Source organism: Schistocerca gregaria, chromosome 6 (genome assembly GCF_023897955.1).
Source record: "Schistocerca gregaria isolate iqSchGreg1 chromosome 6, iqSchGreg1.2, whole genome shotgun sequence".
NCBI classification, from domain to species: Eukaryota; Metazoa; Arthropoda; class Insecta; order Orthoptera; family Acrididae; genus Schistocerca; species Schistocerca gregaria.
Window position 1 is genome coordinate 523,362,393 of NC_064925.1, and position 22,230 is coordinate 523,384,622.

Here is a 22,230-nt window from a genome sequence, read left to right on the forward strand (position 1 = left end):
CTGAAAACAGTATACAGAAAGCCAAAATGTTAAATTCTGAATGTAAGAACACATTCACAAATGAAGGTACTGCATAAGTCTCAATCTTTGACCACCATGCAAACTCACAATTTGAATTGAATTATGCGCTCCCAGTACTGTGAGCAAACTCACAATTGAATGACACTGTAATATTTGCTTCCAGTACTGAAAAACAATTAATTAAGAGTACTTAAACTATATTAACACAAATCACTCGTTACACGTGGACGCGCGCGTGCGCCCACACACACACACACACACACACACACACACACACACACACACACACATTCAAAACGGAGTCCAAAACTCCACACACACTTACTGTTATTTGGTTAATATAGAGCACAACAAAACTGTGGTAACATCCAAAAACCAAAGTCTTTGTAAGTGAAGTTCTGAGATTTTTTGTTGTATTCAGATCAAAGTTTGGAAGCCAAGCAAGGTTGTGCCGCACACTACTACTGTGGTATATAAATGTTGTCTTCATTGATGTATGTAAATAATTGTGGACCGATGTAATGATCAATAATTATTAAAATATAATTCAGCATTCCATTGTTAAACAGTACAAGGAACAAGAACTGGGCTATTGTTTTGAAACTTCTAAAGTTATCAACATATTTTATTGTTTACTTTTCTTGAAAGTAACTTTCCAAGTATTGCGTATTACTTTAGTGTGGTAAAACTCCTAATAGAATTCTAGTGTTATCATTTCTTAAATTTAAATGTATTTAGGAATTTCAATTTATAGTGGAAGTTAATATTTCATGTTTAGATAAGAACGTAATAAAATGAGTTTGGCAAAATTTAAAGTCCATTACGGATACTCCGTCCTGAAACATTCTTACACACTAAAAATTCTTGAAAGATAATGATCTTTTATTTAAAAAATGAAATTGTTGTTGTGTTCTTCAGTCCTGAGACTGGTTTGATGCAGCTCTCCATGCTACTCTATCCTCCGCAACCTTCTTCATCGCCCAGTACCTACTGCAACCTACATCCTTCTGAATCTGTTTAGTGTATTCATCTCTTGGTCTCCCTCTACGATTTCTACCGTCCACGCTGCCCTCCAATACTAAATTGGAGATCCCTTGATGTCACAGAATATGCCCTACCAACTGATCCCTTCTTCTAGTCAAGTCGTGCCACAAATTTCTCTTCCCTCCAATTCTATTCAATACCTCCTCATTAGTTAGGTGATCTACCCATCTAATCTTCAGCATTCTTCTGTAGCACCACATGTCAAAAACTTCTATTCTCTTCTTGTGCAAACTATTTATAATCCATGTTTCACTTCCATACATGGCTACACTCCATACACATACTTTCAGAAACGACTTTCTGACACTGAAATCCGTACTCAATGTTAACAAATTTCTCTTCTTCAGAAACGCTTTCCTTGCCATTGCCATTATACCCTCTCTACTTCGACCATCGTCAGTTATTTTGCTCCCCAAATAGCAAAACTCCTTTACTAACTTAAGTGTCTTTCCTAATCTAATTCCCTCAGCATCACCGGACTTAATTCTACTACATTCCATTATCCTCGTTTTGCTTTTGTTGATGTTCGTCTTATGTCCTTCTTTCAAGACGCTGTCCATTCCGTTCATCTGATCTTCTTTTATTTCTTCTCCATTGATTTTAACACCTACTCCAAATTTTCCTTTTATTTCCTTTACTGCTTGCTCAATATACAAATTGAATAACATCAGGGACAGGCTACAACCCTGTCTCACTCCCTTTCCAATCAGTGCTTCCGTTTCATGCCCCTTGACTCTTATAACTGCCATCTGGTTTCTGTACAAATTGTAAATAGCCTTTCGCTCCCTATATTTTACCCCTACCACCTTCAGAATTTGAAAGAGAGTATTCCAGTCAACATTGTCAAAAGCTTTCTCTAAGTCTACAAATGTAGGTTTGCCTTTCCTTAATCTATTTTCTAAGTTAAGTCGTAGGGTCAGTATTGCCTCACGTTCCAACATTTCTGCGGAATCCAAACTGATCTTCCCCAAGGTCGGCTTCTACCAGTTTTTCAATTCATCTGTAAAGAATTTGTGCTAGTATTTTGCAGCTGTGGCTTATCAAGCTGATTGTTCGGTAATTTTCACATCTGTCAACACCTGCTTTCTTTGGGATTGGAATTATTATTTTCTTCTTGAAGTCGGAGGGTATTTTGAGTGTCTCATTCATCTTGCTCACCAGATGGTAGATTTTTGTCAGGAGTGGCTCTCCCAAAGCTGTCAGTAGTTCTAATGGAATGTTGTCTACTTCCAGGGCCTTGTTTCGACTTAGGTCTTTCAGTGCTCTGTCAAACTCTTCACACAGTATCGTATCTCCCATTTCATCTTCATCTATGTCCTCTTCCATTTCCATAATATTGTCCTCAAGTACTTCACCCTTGTATAGACCCTCTATGTACTCTTTCCACCATTCTGCTTTCCCATCTTTGCTTAGAACTGGGTTTCCATCTGAGCTCTTGATATTCATACAAGTGGTTCTCTTTTCTCCATAGGTCTCTTTAATTTTCCTGTAGGCAGTATCTATCTTACCCCTAGTGATATGTGCCTCTAACCCTTACATTTGTCCTCTGGCCATCCCTGCTTAGCCATTTTGCACTTTCTGTCGATCTCATTTTTGAAACGTTTGTTTTCCTTTTTGATTGCTTCATTTACTGCATTCTTATATTTTCTCCTTTCATCAATTAAATTCACTATCTCTTCTGTTACCCAAGGATTTCTACTAGGCCTTGTCTTTTGTACTTACTTTATCCACTGCTGCTTTCACTAATTCATCTCTCCAAGCTACCCATTCTTCTTCTACTGCATTCCTTTCCCATGTTTTTGCCAATTGTTCCTTAATTCTCCCTCTGAATCTCTTGACAACCTCTAGTTCTTTCAGTTTATCCAGGTCCCATCTGCTTAAATTCCCACCTTTTTGCAGTTTCTTCAGTTTTAACGTACAGGTCATAACCAGTAGATTGTGGTCAGAGTCTACATGTGCCCCTGGAAATGTCTTACAATTTAAAACCTGCTTCCTAAATCTCTGTCTTACCGTTATATAATCTATCTGAAATCTGTCAGTATCTCCAGGCTTCTTCCATGTATACAACCTTCGTTCATGATTCTTGAACCAAGTGTTAGCTATGATTAAGTTATACTCTGTGGAAAATTCCACCAGGCGGCTTCCTCTTTCATTTCCTACCCCCAACCCATACTCACCTACTACGTTTCCTTTCGCTCCTTTTCCTACTACCGAATTCCAGTCACCCATCATACATTTCATGAATTTCTTTGTCATCTGCAGGGCTACTTGTCATATAAACTTGTACTACTGTAGTAGGCGTGGGCTTCGTGTCTATCTTGGCCACAATAATGCGTTCACTATGCTGTTTGTAGTAGCTTACCCGCACTCCTATTATTATTATTATTATTATTATTATTATTATTATTAAATCTACTCCTGCATTACCCTTATTAGATTTTGTATTTATAACCCTGTATTCACCTGACCAGAAGTCTTGTTCCTCCTGCCACCGAACTTCACTAATTCCCACTATATCTAACTTTAATCTATCCATTTCCCTTTTTAAATTTTCTAGCCTACCTGCCCGATTAAGGGATCTGGCATTCCACTCACCGATCCATAGAACGCCAGTTTTCTTTCTCCAGATAACGACCAATTATCATGCAGAATTATAGATCAAATAACCGTGTATAGGATTGTTTGGACGTTTAGTTCAAGTCTTTCTGTTTGACGCCACTTCAGCAACTTTTGCATTAATGAAGTTGAGATGAAATGCAGATTTTTGAAGAAAATCTTTTTTTAGGTTACATGTCATTTTGTATGCTGTAATAGTTTGATGGCATTTAGCTTCTAGCACAAGATGTGGTTATTATCAATGTAGATCAAGTTCTATTTATTTTCAAATTGCTTCGGAGTCAATTACTTTTAGATATTTCCTTGTTACAAACATGTTTTTGATTACAGGTCATTAAAAAAGGCATATCTTTTTTTTATTAAATATGAAACTATAAGGTGAATATTATTGTGGAAAGGTAGAATGCTACTCATTATAAAGATGACACTTTGAGTTATCCAGCCATAATGAAAAGACTTTTACTTCAGAAAAGAGAAATTCACACACATTGACACAAGTAGGCGACACACACACACACACACACACACAATAGCTACCGCCCGACCACTCTGGCCAAACTCCAATCCCTCGTTCACTATCAACTCAGTTTGAAAAGTTCTTCATACTGTCAGAAATTGTCATTTTATACAGATCCTTGATGATGATGATTGGTTTGTGGGGCACTCAACTGGGCTGTCATCGGTGCCCGTACAAAGTCTCAATTTTTCCACAGTCCAATTTTTACACAATCTGATCTATCCCCTGTCACGAATGGTAATTATGATGTTGAGAGGATGAGGACAGCACAAACACCCAGTCACCGGGCAGAGAAAATCACCAACTCGGCCAGGAATCAAAACCGGGACCCACATCCTTGTTGCTATTTGGTAACTTGCTGCACAACACTTCAGTTATCTCTTGAGCATCACCTGGATTGACAGGGCATTCTCATTTTTTCAACAAGCCTTCAGAATATTTTGTCACAGATTTTCATCGTCTTCTGCAGCTAGGTGCTTTCTTTAAAACAGTCTTAACCTTTCTTTATTTCTCTTTTGACCAACGTTCGCTTAAAATAATTTACTAAATTCCTTGAAAATTCTGCACCTTTCCCTAACTTCAGGCCACCATGATAGACTGTCTCCAGTTAAAAGATTCCGTATATAATTAATTTTACTCTTTTTTTGTCCCTCCTCTGTGGGATTTCGTCCTACATGTATCTCAAAAATGGTAGAGGATGTAGTTCTCCATGTGGTTCAAATTTATGTCGTTCTTTACTACATTTACTTCATGCATAATGTCACTGAGCTCGTTTTCAGTAATCTATTTCATTTTCCCACATTCACTAATTGCTCCTCCAACCCATCATTTAATTTACCCAGTTGCTATTCTACATTTTCCACATTCCCATGGACCTGTTCAAAACTTGAATTAATTCCAGGCTATATTTCCTTTGATTTGCTTGCCTCTTCCTGTTGTACTTCCTCCCTCACTTCAGTAGGTTCTTGCCAATCTCTTCCTGGAGGCATGTAATCTCTTCCATGATTTCTTCTTTCAACTGGTTAGTGAGCATATCTAGCCATTCATTAGTTTCTTCAATTTTTCCATTTAATGTACTAATATTGTCTATGTTCTTACTGATACTTTCATTTTTTGCTACTAGCTGCTGTATTCCCTTAGACTTTCATTTGTTTCCTTGCAAAGCAGCTGCTGCAACATTTGCGTCACAAGTGTCTGTTATTCCCCCTGCTGATTGCTCCCCCCTTCTAGATTTTGCTTGATCCAGATGTAGCTAATGCTCCTCAAAATCCCACTGCTTCTTTGTTTTAATATATTTCTTTTCCTTGCCTAAATACCCAGGTTTTAGCTTTTCTTCTAATTCTACTTTACCACAATCTTCAAATCCTCATTTAATTATCATTTCTCTCAGTTACTATTCTGCTGCCTTTCCAGAATGCTCCACTCCCTCGATCATTACTTTCTCAACCTTCTTTATACTCTCTCAGTCTCCAACTTTATTCATTAATGAATTACAATCATCATTTATATTATTGCAGCTCATTTGACCTCTCACATGTTTTTCATCATAGATACACTTTCACCTCGTGTTAAATTATGTCCCAGGCCATAATTTTTGACAAAATTCACATCTATTTTTGGTGAATTCCTCTTTTTTGTGTGTGTAAATGATTAGGCCTGCAAATTTAATAAGTTGTCACACTGCATGCCTGAAGACAAATTGCTTTGAAACTGACTGTTTAAAAAGAGAGAGAGAGAGAATGTGATTAGAGAGCTTTTTGAATGGAATGTTTGCTTTCCAAAAACTTCAAAAGTTCTTTTCCAAAAAGATCTTTGCTTGTTTTCTTCATCTGGCTGGATTTAAGTTTTCAACAAATAATTTTTCTGTTGAGAAGCAATGGCATTTTCCCACCAGTGAACTGAGTGGATCTCTGATTAAGATGTATCTCAGCACTATTTTTCTTTTACCACCCAGTTTGATAATTAAAAAATCTGCAGAATATTAATTTTGACCTTTTGTGGGCATTCATAGTGGTGCAACCAATGCTTGACAAAGCTATAGACAGACAAAGTACTTAGCACATAAGGAGAACCAAAAATAACTCTATTCTCACTTTAGGAGGAGACTTTCAATAAACTTGAAATACATTGACTGCTTTTCTTTTCTGGTCAGTATAGTGAAGAGCATGAACACTATAAACTAACATTCTGCCATCAGCATAAACAAACTTGAATTATTATTACTGTAGGGGAGAGGAGCAGTGTGGGGGAACAATCTCTGCCTCCTTCTTGCAGGGCAATGAGCCTGCGCTTGTGCTCTGTGTTTCTGCAATAGCAAAATTGACTCAGGGATTGCAGATAACTTCTGATATTGTGGGGGCTGTAATAGAAATTGGATCAGGATTAGTCTTTTCACTCATTTCAAAATAAGAAAACAGTGAGCAATGCACAACAGAATGCTTCCGGTAATGGCTACCTCACAAATGCTTGCTGAGGTTGGCAGACTGTCATAAATGAGGTAGTTCAAGCCCAACCACTATTAGCATTTGATGCAACCATGGTTTAAAACTCTCACCACCTAAAGCTGCCATATTAGAAGCGTCCACATTATATCAACTTCTGAATTTCAGCTAGTTGGCCAAAGTACACGGCTTGTATCATATAATACGAATCAGCTGCCCACAATTGGTATGGCACCAGAGCAACAAGTGTGTTTTTTATTTTGCAGACATGTTACACACATTGTCTTTCCAAATAGAGCTTCACCAGGTGATGTGCAATACCAGTAACTGAAAATTGATCATGTTTTTGATGTTTAAATGCAGAAAGTAAAGCTGCTTCAAACTGTTTCATATAAAGTAGTGCATCTGGATACAGTTCACAGTGAAAGAGTGTCTATTACGTAATTTTGCGTTTTTGCATTTTATTGAAAAATGCAAATTTTTCAGGTGTGTGCTAATAACCAAGCACTACTTATTATTCCACAGTCAGAAACAGATCTTCAACTAAACAGTTACCAAAAGCTGTGGAAAAACTGCTGTGTAATGTAATACTTGGTAATTGTGGGTAAAAGGATTCAGTTGAACTATTGAGTGCACCAACCCAAAATCAACGTCTGTCAATCAAAATGTATGTGGCCCATAGGTGATGACAGAAAAAAATACCATTCATTCAGTCAAAATTAAGTTGAAAAATTCCCCAACATTTACTTATTATATTGCATGCAAATATAACCAGTAATTAACACACCTCACAACTACGAAGAATCTCTCATATTCTTGTATGTTTTACTTTTTTCAGTTACCAGTTTCCGTGGGAGAATGATAATTTAAATAAATGATTTTTTACTGACAGTAAACTACTGGTCAGCAACTTCCAAATTTTAACAATTAAAAATCTATTTACCAATACTTTTCAGTAAATTTATTTGGCAACAAAAAGATTCCTGAAAATTGCGGCAACATAAGAACAATTTCACAGTTAATTTAATAAAGACTGTATTTTTTTAGTAGCATTAGTAATGAAAATTAAAGGAAAACTTTGCATCGACAATAAATTTTTATTTACATAATTTTGTTATTATTTCGTGTCAGTAACTGTGCTGACAACATATGTTCAAAAGTTAATTTTAGTTCAAGTTTAATACTTTCAGAAATAAAAACAAGTAGCAACACATGAATCAAATTACAAGTAAACCAATGAAAGATTCCGATTCTTCGCCCTTCTGGTTCCAGTCAATAACTCCTGCTGCTTCTTCTCTCTCTGTCGTCACCAGCCAGTCACTATAGTTCATCATCCAGTGCTCCTCTCCAGTGAGAAAAACAGATGTTATTTGCACATGACTTACAAACATCTTATTCTATTTCAACCTTTTGAATTGAGTTTCAGTGAGGATAGGCAACGCTATCTACATCTACACTTGCCAACTGTGAGATGAATGGCAGAGGGTACATTCCATCGTACCAGTTAGTAGGATTTCTTCCTGTTCCATTCACATATGGAGAATGAGAAAAATTATTGTTTGACTGCCTCTGTGCCTGCAGTAATTATTCTAATCTTATCTTCATGATCCATATGCGAGTGAAACACAGGGGATTGTAGTATATTTGTAGAGTCACCATTTAAAGCCAGTTCTTGAAACTTTGTAATAGACTTGATTGGAATGGTTTACGCCTGTCTTCAAGAGCCTTCCAGTTCAGCTGCTTCGTATCTCAGTGATACATTCCCATGGATTAAACAAACATGTGATCATTCGTGCTGCCCTTCTCTGTGTATGCTCAATGTACCCTGTTTATCTTATCTGGTACAGATCCCACACACTTGAGCAATATTCTAGAACCAGTCACATGAATACCCCAGTATTCTACCTATAAGCTGAAGTCTACCATCTGCTTTACCCACGACTGAACCTATGTGATGATTCCATTTCATAACCATACAAAGTGTTATAACCAGGTATTCGTTTGAGTTGGCCAATTCCAACGGACTCTCGTACAGGAAAACAGAAAAACTGAGTTAGATTGATGGAGTTAATATTGTAAAGTAGCACAAGAAAAGAATAATCAGCAAACATGAATGGACCTACCACTGCATTTGAGTTATTATCTGAAAGATTGCCTTCCAGATCTTACACAAAATCCATTAAAAGTATCGTATCACACCATCAGTACTACCTATCCAAGCTAAAAACAAATGCACTAAAATATTTGAGATGTATAGCCACATTGTCAGCTTCTGGAAGACTGTCCTCAAAAGGAGAGTATACTATCTCTTAACAATGAGAGGGAGATATCACTCAGAAATGTAATTTTTACAGTTTGCAGATAAAAAATTGCAGGATATATAATGATAATTATTACTGTATTGATTGATTAATAAATAGAGTGTTAGGTGTATTTGTATATTGCTTTTCACTGTTCCATTAATTCATAATTTAACATTGATATTTTGGGGTCAGTTATGATTGATCACCATTGATTAGACATTGATGATGAAACCAAAATCAACATCTATGATTTGCTAACATTGCCCATCCCTTGGTCCACCAACTCTTCTGCCATAATTGGAAACATGTACAGGATGTGTCCCATTTGGCCCTCGATCACAAAACACTGTGCATCCTGACTATTGAAATAGGTGGTCACAGCTATTAGTTGGCAGAAGAAAGCGTCAGCATTTGCATGTTGTGAGATAGTGTATAAAGTTTGTTATAATTATACTTACTGAGAAATACGTCCTACCTCTGCTACTGTTGCACCGTCTTTTCTGGAAGCTTGGAACAGTGACAAACATAGCAATCAGGACTTTGAAGGTAGGGTTACCTTGCAACATGTACAGGACCAAATAAATTTGATATCTATTTTACACAGCTGGTGTAGGTGAATGTGCCCCTTTGAATCAAGTTTCTCATAATGATGAAAAGATTGTAATTATTTCATTTTTTTTAATTTAAGGCATCAGTATGTTCATCAAAGGACTGAAGATCATTATTACTTAAAATATGCTCTAAATATTTAACGCTTGTTTACAAAAATCTAAATTTTTCCTGTGTACATTTTGCTACATTGGCTTGGAGGCTGTAATAAATTATGCAAATTTTTATGCACTGCTGCTAAGTAGTTCCTTTTATTGTCATGTCATCTGGGTAGTTCGTACATTGTGAAATACTATGGATGGACTTTTATAATTAGCACTCACAGGGGTCAGATTGTGTTACAGCAGAAGGGCAGGAAGCTCTTCTCCTCGTCTGTCAGGATGGTTTAGCTGCTCTCCGCCAGAGCTTTGCGGGTTGAGTTGATTGAGGAGGGAGACAGTAGTATGTGGTAGGTGAGGATGGCTGCACAAGGTAGTCAGAGTTCATGAAAACTCTTTATTATTCATCAAGCTAGAGCGTACACAAGAGCATGCCCTCATCTGGTGTGCATAGTCTGTCAGCAGTGTGTGTCATCTTCATACTGCTGCTGGGAGGCAGTGTACTGAGTGTTACCAGCAGCAGTGGCCACAGCCAGCCGAAGCTAATGCATCATTGTTGCAAACTGAAGTGACTGCACCCAGCACAGCCAACAGCCATTGCATAAAGTCTTAACTGCATTCTGTGGGCATCCCAATGGGATTGAACCTCGGATCTCAAGGAGTATGCCCAGAGGCTGGCTGGAGCAAGCTGTCAGACATGACATGAATCCGATGCTCTTTATCATTGAGCTCCTTACTTACTGCAGTATATGATGAGAATTGCCCAGTGGCACGGCAACCATTTTGTTACAGCTACTGGCTCAGTAATGCCCGGTGGTTTGATCAGCACATGTAAATAACTCCCCAGCTACTGTATTACTGTATGTCTGGCTGATGGCATGGACCACCAGTTGGCACAATGCTGTTTTGATAAGTCTTGCGACTCAGTGACTGTGTGAAGGCCATCACCCATGATAAGCAGGAAATCTGGATTCAAGTATCAATGAGGCACAAATTTTCATGTGTAACCAACAGGTATGATTTCCGTGCCTAATACAACTGATGTCAAAAATATTCATATTTGCGACAAAATTTTGTAACAAGAATGAACACTTCTTTCCAGCTATGGTGTGGGTTAGTGGTCAGTAATGAGACATACCTCCTGCACTTGATGAGCTTTTGCAGGAATACATTTATTACTTGAACTTAAAACATATTCATTCCCTCTGTTTTTCAACTTTTTCCTCATTGCAGCAGCCATACCTTCTCCTTTAATTTGTTGCTTCTTTCCACCCAAACTGGTACAAACATTTACTACCTCCACCATTTTATCTAACACTGAGGAGTAAGTACATGGAATGTAGCACCTTTCCAATGTTAACAGCAGTTGTTGTAGAGCTGTGCATTTGGTACTAAATTTTCACTTGTGGTATTTTGATCCTTTTATACATTGTTGGGCTTGGCATTCTAATATAATAAAAGTTTAGATACAGATGGCATTCAAAAAGTTTTGCACAGTGATCTCTAATTTTTTTTTTTTTTTACTTTTTGCAGGAGGAGAATGAAATATTTTGTGAACATATCTGGATCATTTAGCTATACTTTGAGCCTACTCAATGTAGCCTCCATCAGCTGTGACGCATCTTGCCCAACGTTCTTTCCATGATGTAAATGCACTTTGGTAGACTTTTATGCCATCGCTTGACACAGAAAATAAGGTCTTTCTCACTATCAAATGTCTTACCACGCAGGTGGACTTTCAGACGACTAAAGAGGTAAAAATCAGACGGAGCCAAGTCTGGACTGGAGGGAGGTTGAGGAACAATTTTACAACCCATTTTCCTGATTTTCTCCTGCATCATAAGGGCTGTATGGGGTTTGACATTGTCATGGTGTAGTCTGATGATCTGTCGCAGAAGCTGTGGTTTGTGGGTCTTGATGGCATGATGCATCTTGTCCAATGACAAAAAGTAACAGTCCCGGTAATTGTGGAGCCACGTTCCAAAAAATCAATTAAAATTACACCACAACGGCAGTGGGTGATGTGAATAAGGAGACCATTGATCAAATCATCCAAAATCACAGATGTATGATGACATGACAGCTTGCTCAAATGACTCATTTGTCATTGGATAGTGTGGTATCACTTGTACAGTCACTAGGGTGCAATAATCACTTCTGGGTATGGCTGGTGATGGCTAAATTCTGAAATGCATCATATGACCAATGAAGTCATTCCTCGCCTAATGTTTGACTTTTATCACTGTGATCCACTCAGTCTGAAAGCAGAACTACCAACTGTTTTACTTTCAAATTTTACTTTCAAATTTGACACTGGATAATGAATGACAAAAGAAATATCTTTTTTGTGTGATATAATTACAAATTAGCAATTCTCAGATATTTTGTTTCACTTAGGTGAAGGTTTTGGTGAGTGAGTTTGCGAGTATTAAACTATTTTACATAAATGGCCATATCTTTTGATTGCACTGATTTAGAAGCTCCAATGTTTATAACACCACCAAGGGACCATAGATCTTAGTATGGTCATAATTTTCAACTTGTACATCTACCCGTTTCTGAGAAAAATGGTTTTTAACAGTTGAACAGACAGACGACAAAGTGATACTACAAGGTTTCCATTTTTACCAATTGTGGTATGGAATCCTAAAAATGACTCTAAATAACATAATAAGCAAAAAGCAAGAAATGCAAAAGGTACATCACACATCAGAGTTAAGCATTTCAGCTTTTGCTTTTTTGTTCCTATCTCACTGACAAGGACTGGACACTAATTCTGGTGCCATTAACAACCTTTTCATCCAACTAGAATTTCTTTGGGTTTTGTAAAAGATCATTTGACTATACTCTGCTGCAATAGACATTGAAGGCTTCACACATTGCTCTTTTCCATTCAGGATCTCTCTTATCTACAGTCCTATCCTTTGTTTTACAACTGTTACACAGTAACCTCTGTTTCTTTAGGCCCGCGAAGCAGTGCTTGAGTTAAAGATTTCCAATCCATAAAAACTGACTGATATGTCGATGAACATAGAGAGCATAATGAAGCCTTGGTAATGTTCAAAATAAGTGCTATCACAGATATGAGGGCAAGTTACTTCACATTGGAAGTCATGAACCAAAATATCCATAGGCAAAATCTGAGATTAGTGTGAGTAAATTATGGAGAATCCAAATCGAATCCAAGGCAAAATCATATACACAGTACTGCTGGGGCAAATAACTGGAGGCTTCACAACCGTAAGCATATGTGGTGGTCTTGTGTGCTGAGGGCTTCATTTGACTCATCCACCAAGCAATGTCCATGACCCAGCTGTTTACTGATTACCTCTGAATACAAAGTGCCATGCCCTGTTAATACTGTCAGTGGTCTTGTATCCCTTGGATGACTCTTAAATTGATTCTGGGTGATCTCCCTCCACCTCTTTCCCATCTTGCCCTTATGTTTCTCATGTCTCTTCCTGAGAAAGAAACTGTGGTTTAAAAAACTGAGTAATAGTGTTTCTTAATAATTTATTTGTATTCCTACCAGCAGTATCAGGAACTGTCAAATGCATCAGTATCTCTCTAAATTTATTGTATTTGAGTAATTGATGTAACAGCTCCTCACTCCACTTTGGCAGCACCCAACAAAATGTTTAGAAGTTGCTGACTTTATTTCTGAGCTGTTTGCTTTTTCTGCCTCTTCTGAATGGGCAAACATTATTTAATTTGGTTGTCAGCCATTTCAACAACTTCCTTCATTGATTGTGCTACCTTTATTCCTCTGTCATGTTAGAACTGGCTCTGTTATAAAATTTCAAAATGTGCTGAGTTGTGCACTTTATAATTTGGGCCCTATTGTCAGCCAAACACTGATCAACAAAGAATTTGTCAGTCTCAGGCTGGGATTTCTCTTTTGGTGTCAGCTTGCAAGTGCTTTTTTTTTCCCCCTCTGTCACCATTTAAGTGGCAAAAAGCATTATGAGCATGAAAGTTTTGTCATCTCACCTGAATTTTGCAACTTGGATAAAAATTCTTCTGGTTTTTCTCACATACAGTGTGATGTGAAGAACTTTGGCCCAAATTTCGTCATAGAACAAATAACTGTAGGCTTCACAACCATAAGCTTTAAGAAGGGAATTGTTTTTAAATCTTTACAGAATAATCTTGCAAAGTTTTTATTGTTAGAAGTCTAAACCAGAAGAAACAACACCAAACCACCAAAAATTGCCACACATTGTTTTTAAACAGTGATGAAGTAATGACAGTATTATGAAAAGAGTAAGAATGCTGCTCACCATATAGAGGAGACTTTGAGTCGCAGACAGGCACAATAAAAAGACTACTATATGTTTAAGCTTTCAGCCAAAATAGTCTTCCAAAATAGGGAACAGCCACACAGTGGCTGAAGACAGTGGTTATATGCGCGTGTGTGTGTTTTCTATCTCAGGAATAGTCCTTTTGGCCACATGCTTAAATATACAGCAGTCTCTTCACTGTGCCTGTCCACGACTGAGTGTCTCTTCTACATGGCAAGCAACAATATATCGTTTTATACTCACCAAGCGGCACCAGGAGAACACACATAAAAAATGTATTACATAAGCAAGCTTTTGGAGGGAGTGGCTCGTTCTTCTGGCAGGAGGGGTGAAGGGCAAAGGAAAAGGATTGGAATGGTTTAGGAAAAGGGCTACAGTGTAAAAAAGTCAATCAGAGCCCAGGTCAGAGGATATTCGCCAGACGGGATGAGAAGGAAAGATTCTTCTCACCCCATCCAGTAAGCGTGCCCTTTTGTTTGAAAGCTTGCATATGTAATATGTTTTTCTGTATGTGTGTTCTGCTGTCTGAGCCTGATGAGTAGATTTTTTTATCTATCTAATTACATTGTATTGTCAAAAATTGATTATTTTTGTTGTTATAATATATCCTTTTCATAATACAGTTGCTAACACATTGGTTTTAGGTGCATTATGCTTTGATCGAAGGTGCATTTGTGTGCCTGATATTTCATCCACTCCTGTGCAAAGTATACTCAGACACTACAAAAACATAATTAATTTTCAAATGAAAACTTGTTTTATTTGCCAGAACAGTTGAACTGTTTAATGATAACTGTTGAGTTGTGACTTCATCTGAGCACTGACAAATACCATGGAGTCACACTGACATGTGTTGCAGAGCTTGTACATCAGAAGATGTAATGCTAAAAAAAGGAAACAGCACTAAGTCCCACATATGTCTAATTTTAGCCATTAATTTGTTGTGGTAAAATTGGTTTTGTGTTTTTAATTTCTATGGTTTCTCTGTACATCCTAGAATTGTAATGCTTGAACTGTGTTAAAATATATTATCAAAGAGTCAAATTTGGTAACTCTTCAAACAATGTTTCAGTGGTTCTTTTAGTAATTGTATATACAATTTAGTGCACATGCAAGGGCATGAGTATACAAAATCCTTTGCACATTTGATCAGGTGCGCATAGGAACTATGTATATAGGAATTATTAAAAGCACCATCAACCCTGACTTAAAGAACACAAGCCCAATTTTCATCTGTTCAACAAGGATGAAGTGGCGGCAGCAGCAGGTGTTGTTGTTGTTGTTGTTGTTGTTGTCTTCAGTCCTGAGACTGGTTTGATGCAGCTCTCCATGCTACTCTATCCTGTGCAAGATTCTTCATCTCCCAGTACCTACTGCAACCTACATCCTTCTGAATCTGCTTAGTATATTCATCTCTTGGTCTCCCTCAATGATTTTTACCCTCCACGCTACCCTCCAATTCTAAATTTGTGATCCCTTGATGCATCAAAACATGTCCTACTAACCGATCCCTTCTTCTAGTCAAGTTGTGCCACAAGCTTCTCTTCTCCCCAATCCTATTCAATACCTCCTCATTAGTTACGTGATCTATCCACCTTATCTTCAGCATTCTTCTGTAGCACCACGTTTCGAAAGCTTCTATTCTCTTCTTGTCCAAACTAGTTATCGTTCATGTTTCACTTCCATACATGGCTACACTCCAAACAAATACAGGGTGCGTTCCGAAAGTAATGCAATTATTTTTTTTAAAGTAATTTATTGAACAGTTTTGCACAAACACTTAAAATTCTTCAAAGTACTGTCCTTGGGCCTCTACACATTTTTTCCAGCGACTCTGCCATGACCGGTACGCGCCCTGGAAGGCGTCTTCTGGGACCTCTCGCAAGGTCTTCGTCACGGCGGATTGGATCTCGTCTATGGACGAAAAACGGGTTCCTTTCAGGGCTGACTTAATCCTAGGAAACAAAAAGAAGTCAGCTGGGGCGAGGTCAGGACTATAGGGGGGGTGGGGCAGCGTTGGCACCTGGTGTTTGGCCAGGAACTCGCGGACTCGTAGCGCGTTGTGGCAAGGCGCGTTGTCGTGATGGAGTTGCCAGGTAGCAGAGATGTCCTTTCTCGTCCTGACGACCCTTTTGCGGAGTCTTTCCAGCACATCCACGTAGTAGGCAGCGTTAACTGTCTGTCCTTGAGGAACAAACTTCTTATGGACCACTCCTTTGCTGTCGAAAAAGACAATGAGCATTGTTTTCACTTTTGATTTGCTCATTCTTGCCTTTTTGGGCTTGGGGGACTGATCAGTGTGCCACTCAGAGCTTTGGCGTTTTGTTTCTGGGTCGTATTCAAAAACCCAGGTTTCATCACCAGTGATGACGTTGTCCAAATAATCAGGTTCAATTTCAACACGTTGCAAAAGTTCACTTGAAATTTCCGCTCGGTTGGTCTTTTTGTCGTCTGACAACACCTTGGGCACGAGCTTGGCGCACACTTTCCTCATCGCTAAATCTTCAGTAACAATGCGAAAAACAACAGTAGACGACAAGTTCAGTTCATTGGCAACCATCCTGATACTCAATCGATGGTCATAGTCCAACAGTTGTCGCACACGAGCCACATTGTTGTCGGTTTTGCTGGTTGACGGCCGCCCAGAGCGTTGTTCGTTGTGAACCTCTTCCCGGCCTTCCTTAAAGGCCTTTAACCACCTCGAAACTTGTGAGTAGGACAGAGCAGAGTCCCCGTAAGCCTCACGAATCATTTTGTTAGTCTCCTCAAAAGATTTGTTCAGTTTAGCACAAAACTTAATCGCGTAATGTTGCTCGATCGTCGATTCCATTTTTTCCGTGACACGGTCGGCACGCAGAGGTTTACAATAACAGACGTCCTGCCGCTTCCACAGCTCGGAGACCACTGAAACCGGTTTCGCGGCAAAGCTTAGCGTCCCCTCCACCTACTCCATGTGGCCCGCTCCCACTCCGACTACTAGGAGCGGCGCGGGAAATTCAATTGCATTACTTTCGGAACGTACCCTGTACTTTCAGAAACGACTTCCCGATACATAAATCTATATTCGATGTTAACAAATTTCTCTTCTTCAGAAACGCTTTCCTGGCCATTGCCAGTCTACATTTTATATCCTCTCTACTTCGACCATCATCAGTTATTTTGCTCCCCAAATAGCAAAACTCCTTTACTGCTTTAAGTGTCTCATTTCCTAATCTAATTCCCTCAGCATCACCCGATTTAATTTGAGTACATTCCATTATCCTCGTTTTGCTTTTGTTGATGTTCATCTTATATCCCCTTTCAAGACACTGTCATTCCGTTCAACTGCTCTTCCAAGTCCTTTGCCGTCTCTGACAGAATTACAATGTCATCGGCGAACCTCAAAGTTTTTACTTCTTCTCCATGAATTTTAATACGTACTCCAAATTTTTCTTTTGTTTCCTTTACTGCTTGCTCAATATACAGATTGAATAACATCGGGGATAGGTGAAATTTTCACTCCCCAGCAGAGTGCACATTGATATGAGACTTCCTGGAAGATTAGAACTGTGTTCCAGACCAAGACTGAACCTTGGGACGTTCACATTCTGGAATCATTCCCCAGCATTCAGGAGTGCTAGTCTTGCACGTTTCAGAGGAGAGCTTCTGTGAAGTATGAAAAGTAGAAGATGAGATACTTATGAGAGAAGAGCTGTGAGTACAGGTTGTTGTGCTTGGGAGCTCAGCCAGTAGAGCATTTGCCCATAATAGGCAAAGGTCCAAAGTCCAACTCTCGGTCTGACGTACAGTTCTAATCTGCTAGAAAGTTTCAGAGTATAAACCTCTACATGTAAAAAGTAAAGAAGTAAGTAGCAGCATAAGACAGGCGTGTAAATAGTCAACATGTTGTCTCTTTTTTTACCGAGAAAGGGCACTATATAATCAAGTCACTCCTCATTATAGCAAGAATTCACAATGATATGTGGAACATGCAAATAATGTATGTGGTTTTCTCTCTGACATTCATAGACAATAGGAACATATACAAATAAACAATTAACATTCTTATTGTGTTCCAGGTAAGACACAAGAGTCTGGAATTGAAGCACCAAAACGGAAACGTATTTCAGTAGTGGACGATCTTCTACACAGCTACACTTCAGTTTTTGTGCATTTGTCATTTGGACCTAACAGTGTTCAGAAAAAAAAGTGAGATTTAGTTTTATTTTCTTTTTTTGTGTGTTTTGCTTAATTTTCACAAGCAGTTTCTCATTCCATTCTCAATAGACAGTGTTGAATAATCAATAAGAAGCTGATAATGAATTATGTTGAAAATAAATGTGCATATTTCATTGTCTGTGAATACTGTGATTGTTCTGTAAAATAAAATTTTGAATAAAATGCAAAAAGTGTATTGCATAAGAAAAGTGACATATTGTCTCTTGTTTAGGATTATTATATGAAAAGACTCCACTGCTTCTAAATGGAAACATTCTACACTTCATCCTTATGTTCTGAATGTAAATAGTGAATATTATCCTACCATGATCTGTGCTGTTTAAGAAGAAATTCAGGAATTGGGAAACCTCAAATATAACACAGGACTAAACTTTGAAGCTGGCCGGGGTGGTGGAGCGGTTCTAGGCACTACAGTCTGGAACTGTGTGACCGCTACGGTCGCAGGTTCGAATCCTACCTCGGGAATGGATGTTTGTGATGTCCTTAGGTTAGTTAGGTTTAAGTAGTTCTAAGTTATAAGGGACTGATGACCTCAGAAGTTAAGCCCCATAGTGCTCAGAGTCATTCGAACCATTTGAACTAAACTCTGAACATTGGTTCTCCTATAACTTCAGAAGCAAGATAAATTATTTCACACAAAAATACCAACATTCATGTTTTCTACCCCTGAAGAAGACCAAAAAGACATATTCAACAGCTAAAATAACACTCTCGCACTAACCCCCCCCCCCCCCCTCTCTCTCTCTCTCTCTCTCTCTCAAGTACATTTCAGCATGTATAGGAATTTTGGAGTAAAAAGACCTTCCTCTATCTAACATGATATTACAGATCCAACTAAATTACTTCTGCAGAGAGCACATTGGGCTTCTTTGTCTCCTGACATGGTACATGCTGATGTACAAGCCCAAGCCGTACATGGGCTGATCAAAGAAACATATTTGTAATTTAATTAGTATAGGAAACAAATCATAAATGTAAATGCAAATAAACCTCAGATTATTAATGAAAGTATTATAAATGAATCTGGAGAAGAGCCTATTAATATTTAATTCTTTAAATACTTTTTATGTTAATAACCATCCATATTTTTTAATTCACAAGCCTAGATGTGATTGCTCTTCCACCTAGTGGCAAAAGGACATATCAGATACAAAAGTGTGACTAATGTGATGTCACATGGTGGACATGCACTTCTACATCAGCATCTACATATGTACTGTGCAAGACACCGCATGGCGCATGGTGGAACGTACCTTATACCACTGTTCCACTTGCAGACAGAGTGAGGGAAAAAGACGATCTGTATGCCTCTGTACAAGTCCCAATTTTTGCTATCTTCATGATCCTTATCCGAAATGTACGTTGGTGGCAGCAGCATTGTTCTGCAGTCAACTTCAAATGCCAGTTCTCTGCTCAAAGAAATAAAAAATAAATTTAAAAAAATATATTTGTGTTCCCTCCAGGGATACTCATTTGAGTTCTCGAAGCATCTCCATAACACTTGCATGTTGACTGAAAATACCAGTAATAAATCTAGCAGCCTGTCTCTGAATTGCTTCGATGTCTTCCTTTAATCCGACCTGGTAGGGATCCTGATGACTTTAGCAGTAGTCAAAACTGGGTCACACTAGTTTTCTGTAAGTGTCTCCTTTACAGATGAACCACACTTACGTAAAATTCACCCAAGTTGTTGACCGTTTGCCTTCCCTACTAACTTCTATGTATCAATTTGCAACATTATTCCTAGATATTTAATCAACATGACTGTGTTAAGCAGTATCTTACGTTTTTATACATTTAGAGCAAGCTGCCATTCATCACACCAACTAGAAGTTTTGTCTTAACTCATCTTGTATCCTCCTACAGTCACTCAATACATCATCTTCCAGTACACTGCAGCATCATCTGCAAACAGCCACAGGTTGCTGCACATCCTCTCCATCAAATCATTTATGTATATAGTGAATAAGAGTGGCCTTGTCTCACTTCTCTGGGGCACTCCTGATGGTACCTTTGTCTCTGATGAACACTCGCCACCGAGGACAACATACGGGATCTATTATTTAAGAAGTCTTCAAGCCACTCCTATATCTTGGTCTATCCAAGGACGAGGTACTTGAGGGAAATATTATGGAAATGGAAGAGGATGTAGATGAAGATGAAATGGGAGATATGATACTGCGTGAAGAGTTTGACAGAGCACAGAAAGACCTAAGTCAAAGCAAGGCCCCAGGGGTAGACAACATTCCATTAGAACTACTGGCAGCCTTGGGAGAGCCAGGCCTAAAAAACACTCTACCATCTAGTGAGCAAGATTTATGAGATAGGCGAAATACCCTCAGACTTCAAGAAGAATATAATAATTCCAATCCCAAAGAAAGCAGGCGTTAACAGATGTGAAAATTACCAAACTATCAGTTTAATAAGCCACAGCTGCAAAATACTAACACAAATTCTTTACAGACAAATGGAAAAACTGGTTGAAGCTGATCAGTTTGGATTCCGTACAAATGCTGGAACACGTGAGGCAATATAGACCCTATGACTTAGTAAATAGATTAAAGAAAGGTGATCTAAATCATTAATGGAAAATCTCATATAAAGATGTGAAACAAATACTAACAAACAGATAGAGGGGCTGACCAGTACTTACCTCAGCTCAGTACAGACGATAGATACACAAAAACAACCGAAAATTTACGTTCCTAGCTTTCGGAATAAATGTTCCTTTATCAGGGAGGAGAGAGGAAAGGGAAAGAGGAGAAGCCATTCATGCATCTTTTCATCCTACATCTTTATACTATATACCTCTTTACTTCTATATGCATCCTCTTTGGTTTGAAGCTGGCACAGTACCTACAGTAGAATATCTTTGGCTTCCCTCTGACAACCATGCCTCCATCCTTGCTACCCTCCCTGTTTTCCTTTCCCTGTTGCTCCATAACCTGGGTTGTGAGTAACTAAATCCACTTTCCCTTCTTCCCTTTCTTTCCCCTCTCTCCTCCCTGATGAAGGAACATTTATTCCGAAAGTTAGGAATGTAAATTTTCGGTTGTTTTTTGTGCATCTATCGGCTGTACTGAGCTGAGGTAAGTACTGGCCAGCCCCCCTATCTCTTTGTTAGTATATATTAAAGAAAGGCAAACCTATGTTTCTAGCATTTGTAGACTTAGTGAAAGCTTTTGACAATGTTGACTGGAATACTCTCTTTCATATTCTGAAGGTGGCAGGGGTAAAATACAGGGAGCAAAAGGCTATTTACAATTTGTACAGAAACCAGATGGCAGTTACAAGAGTCGAGGGACATGAAAGGGAAGCAATGGTTGGGAAGGGAGTGAGGCAGGGTTGTAGCCTATCCCCGATGTTATTCAATCTGTATATTGAGCAAGCAGTGAAGGAAACAAAAGAGAAATTCGGAGTAGGAATTAAAATCAATGGAGAAGAAAGAAAAAAAGTTTGAGGTTTGCCGATGACATTGTAATTCTGCCAGAGACAGCAAAGGACCTGGAAGAGCAGCTGAATGGAATGGACAGTGTCTTGAAAGGAGGATATAAGATGAACATCAACAAAAGCAAAACGAGGATAATGGAATGTACTCAAATTAAATAGAGTGATGCTGCAGGAATTAGATTAGGAAATAAGACACTTAAAGTAAATGAGTTTTGCTATTTGGGGAGCAAAATAACTGATGATGGTTGAAGTAGAGAGGATATAAAATGTAGGCTGGCAATGGCAAGAAAAGCGTTTGTGAACTAGAGAAATTTGTTAACGTCGAGTATAGGTTTAAGTGTCAGGATGTCATTTCTGAAAGTATTTGTATGGAGTGTAGCCATGTACGGAAGTGAAACATGAACAATAAATAGTTTGGACAAGAAGAGAATAGAAGCTTTTGAAATTTGGTGCTACAGAAGAATGCTGAAGATTATATGGGTAGATCACATAACTAATGAAGGGATATTAAATAGAATTGGAGAGAAGTGAAATTTGTGGCACAACTTCACTAGAAGAAGGGATCGGTTGGTAACTCATATTCTGAGGCATCAAGGGATCACCAATTTAGAA

The 22,230-nt window shown here is 38.4% G+C and overlaps 1 protein-coding gene across 2 annotated transcripts in view; it reads left to right on the top strand.

Moving 5' to 3' along the window:
• Window positions 1-18,360, top strand: part of LOC126278984 (F-box only protein 22-like) — a 167,627-nt gene extending 149,267 nt beyond the window's left edge. For both annotated transcript variants that reach the window (XM_049979286.1, XM_049979287.1), the window contains exon 10: window positions 18,009-18,360. In XM_049979286.1, the coding sequence (XP_049835243.1) occupies window positions 18,009-18,142 (134 nt within the window). In that variant the 3' untranslated portion in view covers window positions 18,143-18,360. The remainder of the gene's footprint in view (window positions 1-18,008) is intronic.
• Window positions 18,361-22,230: the final 3,870 nt, after the last annotated feature.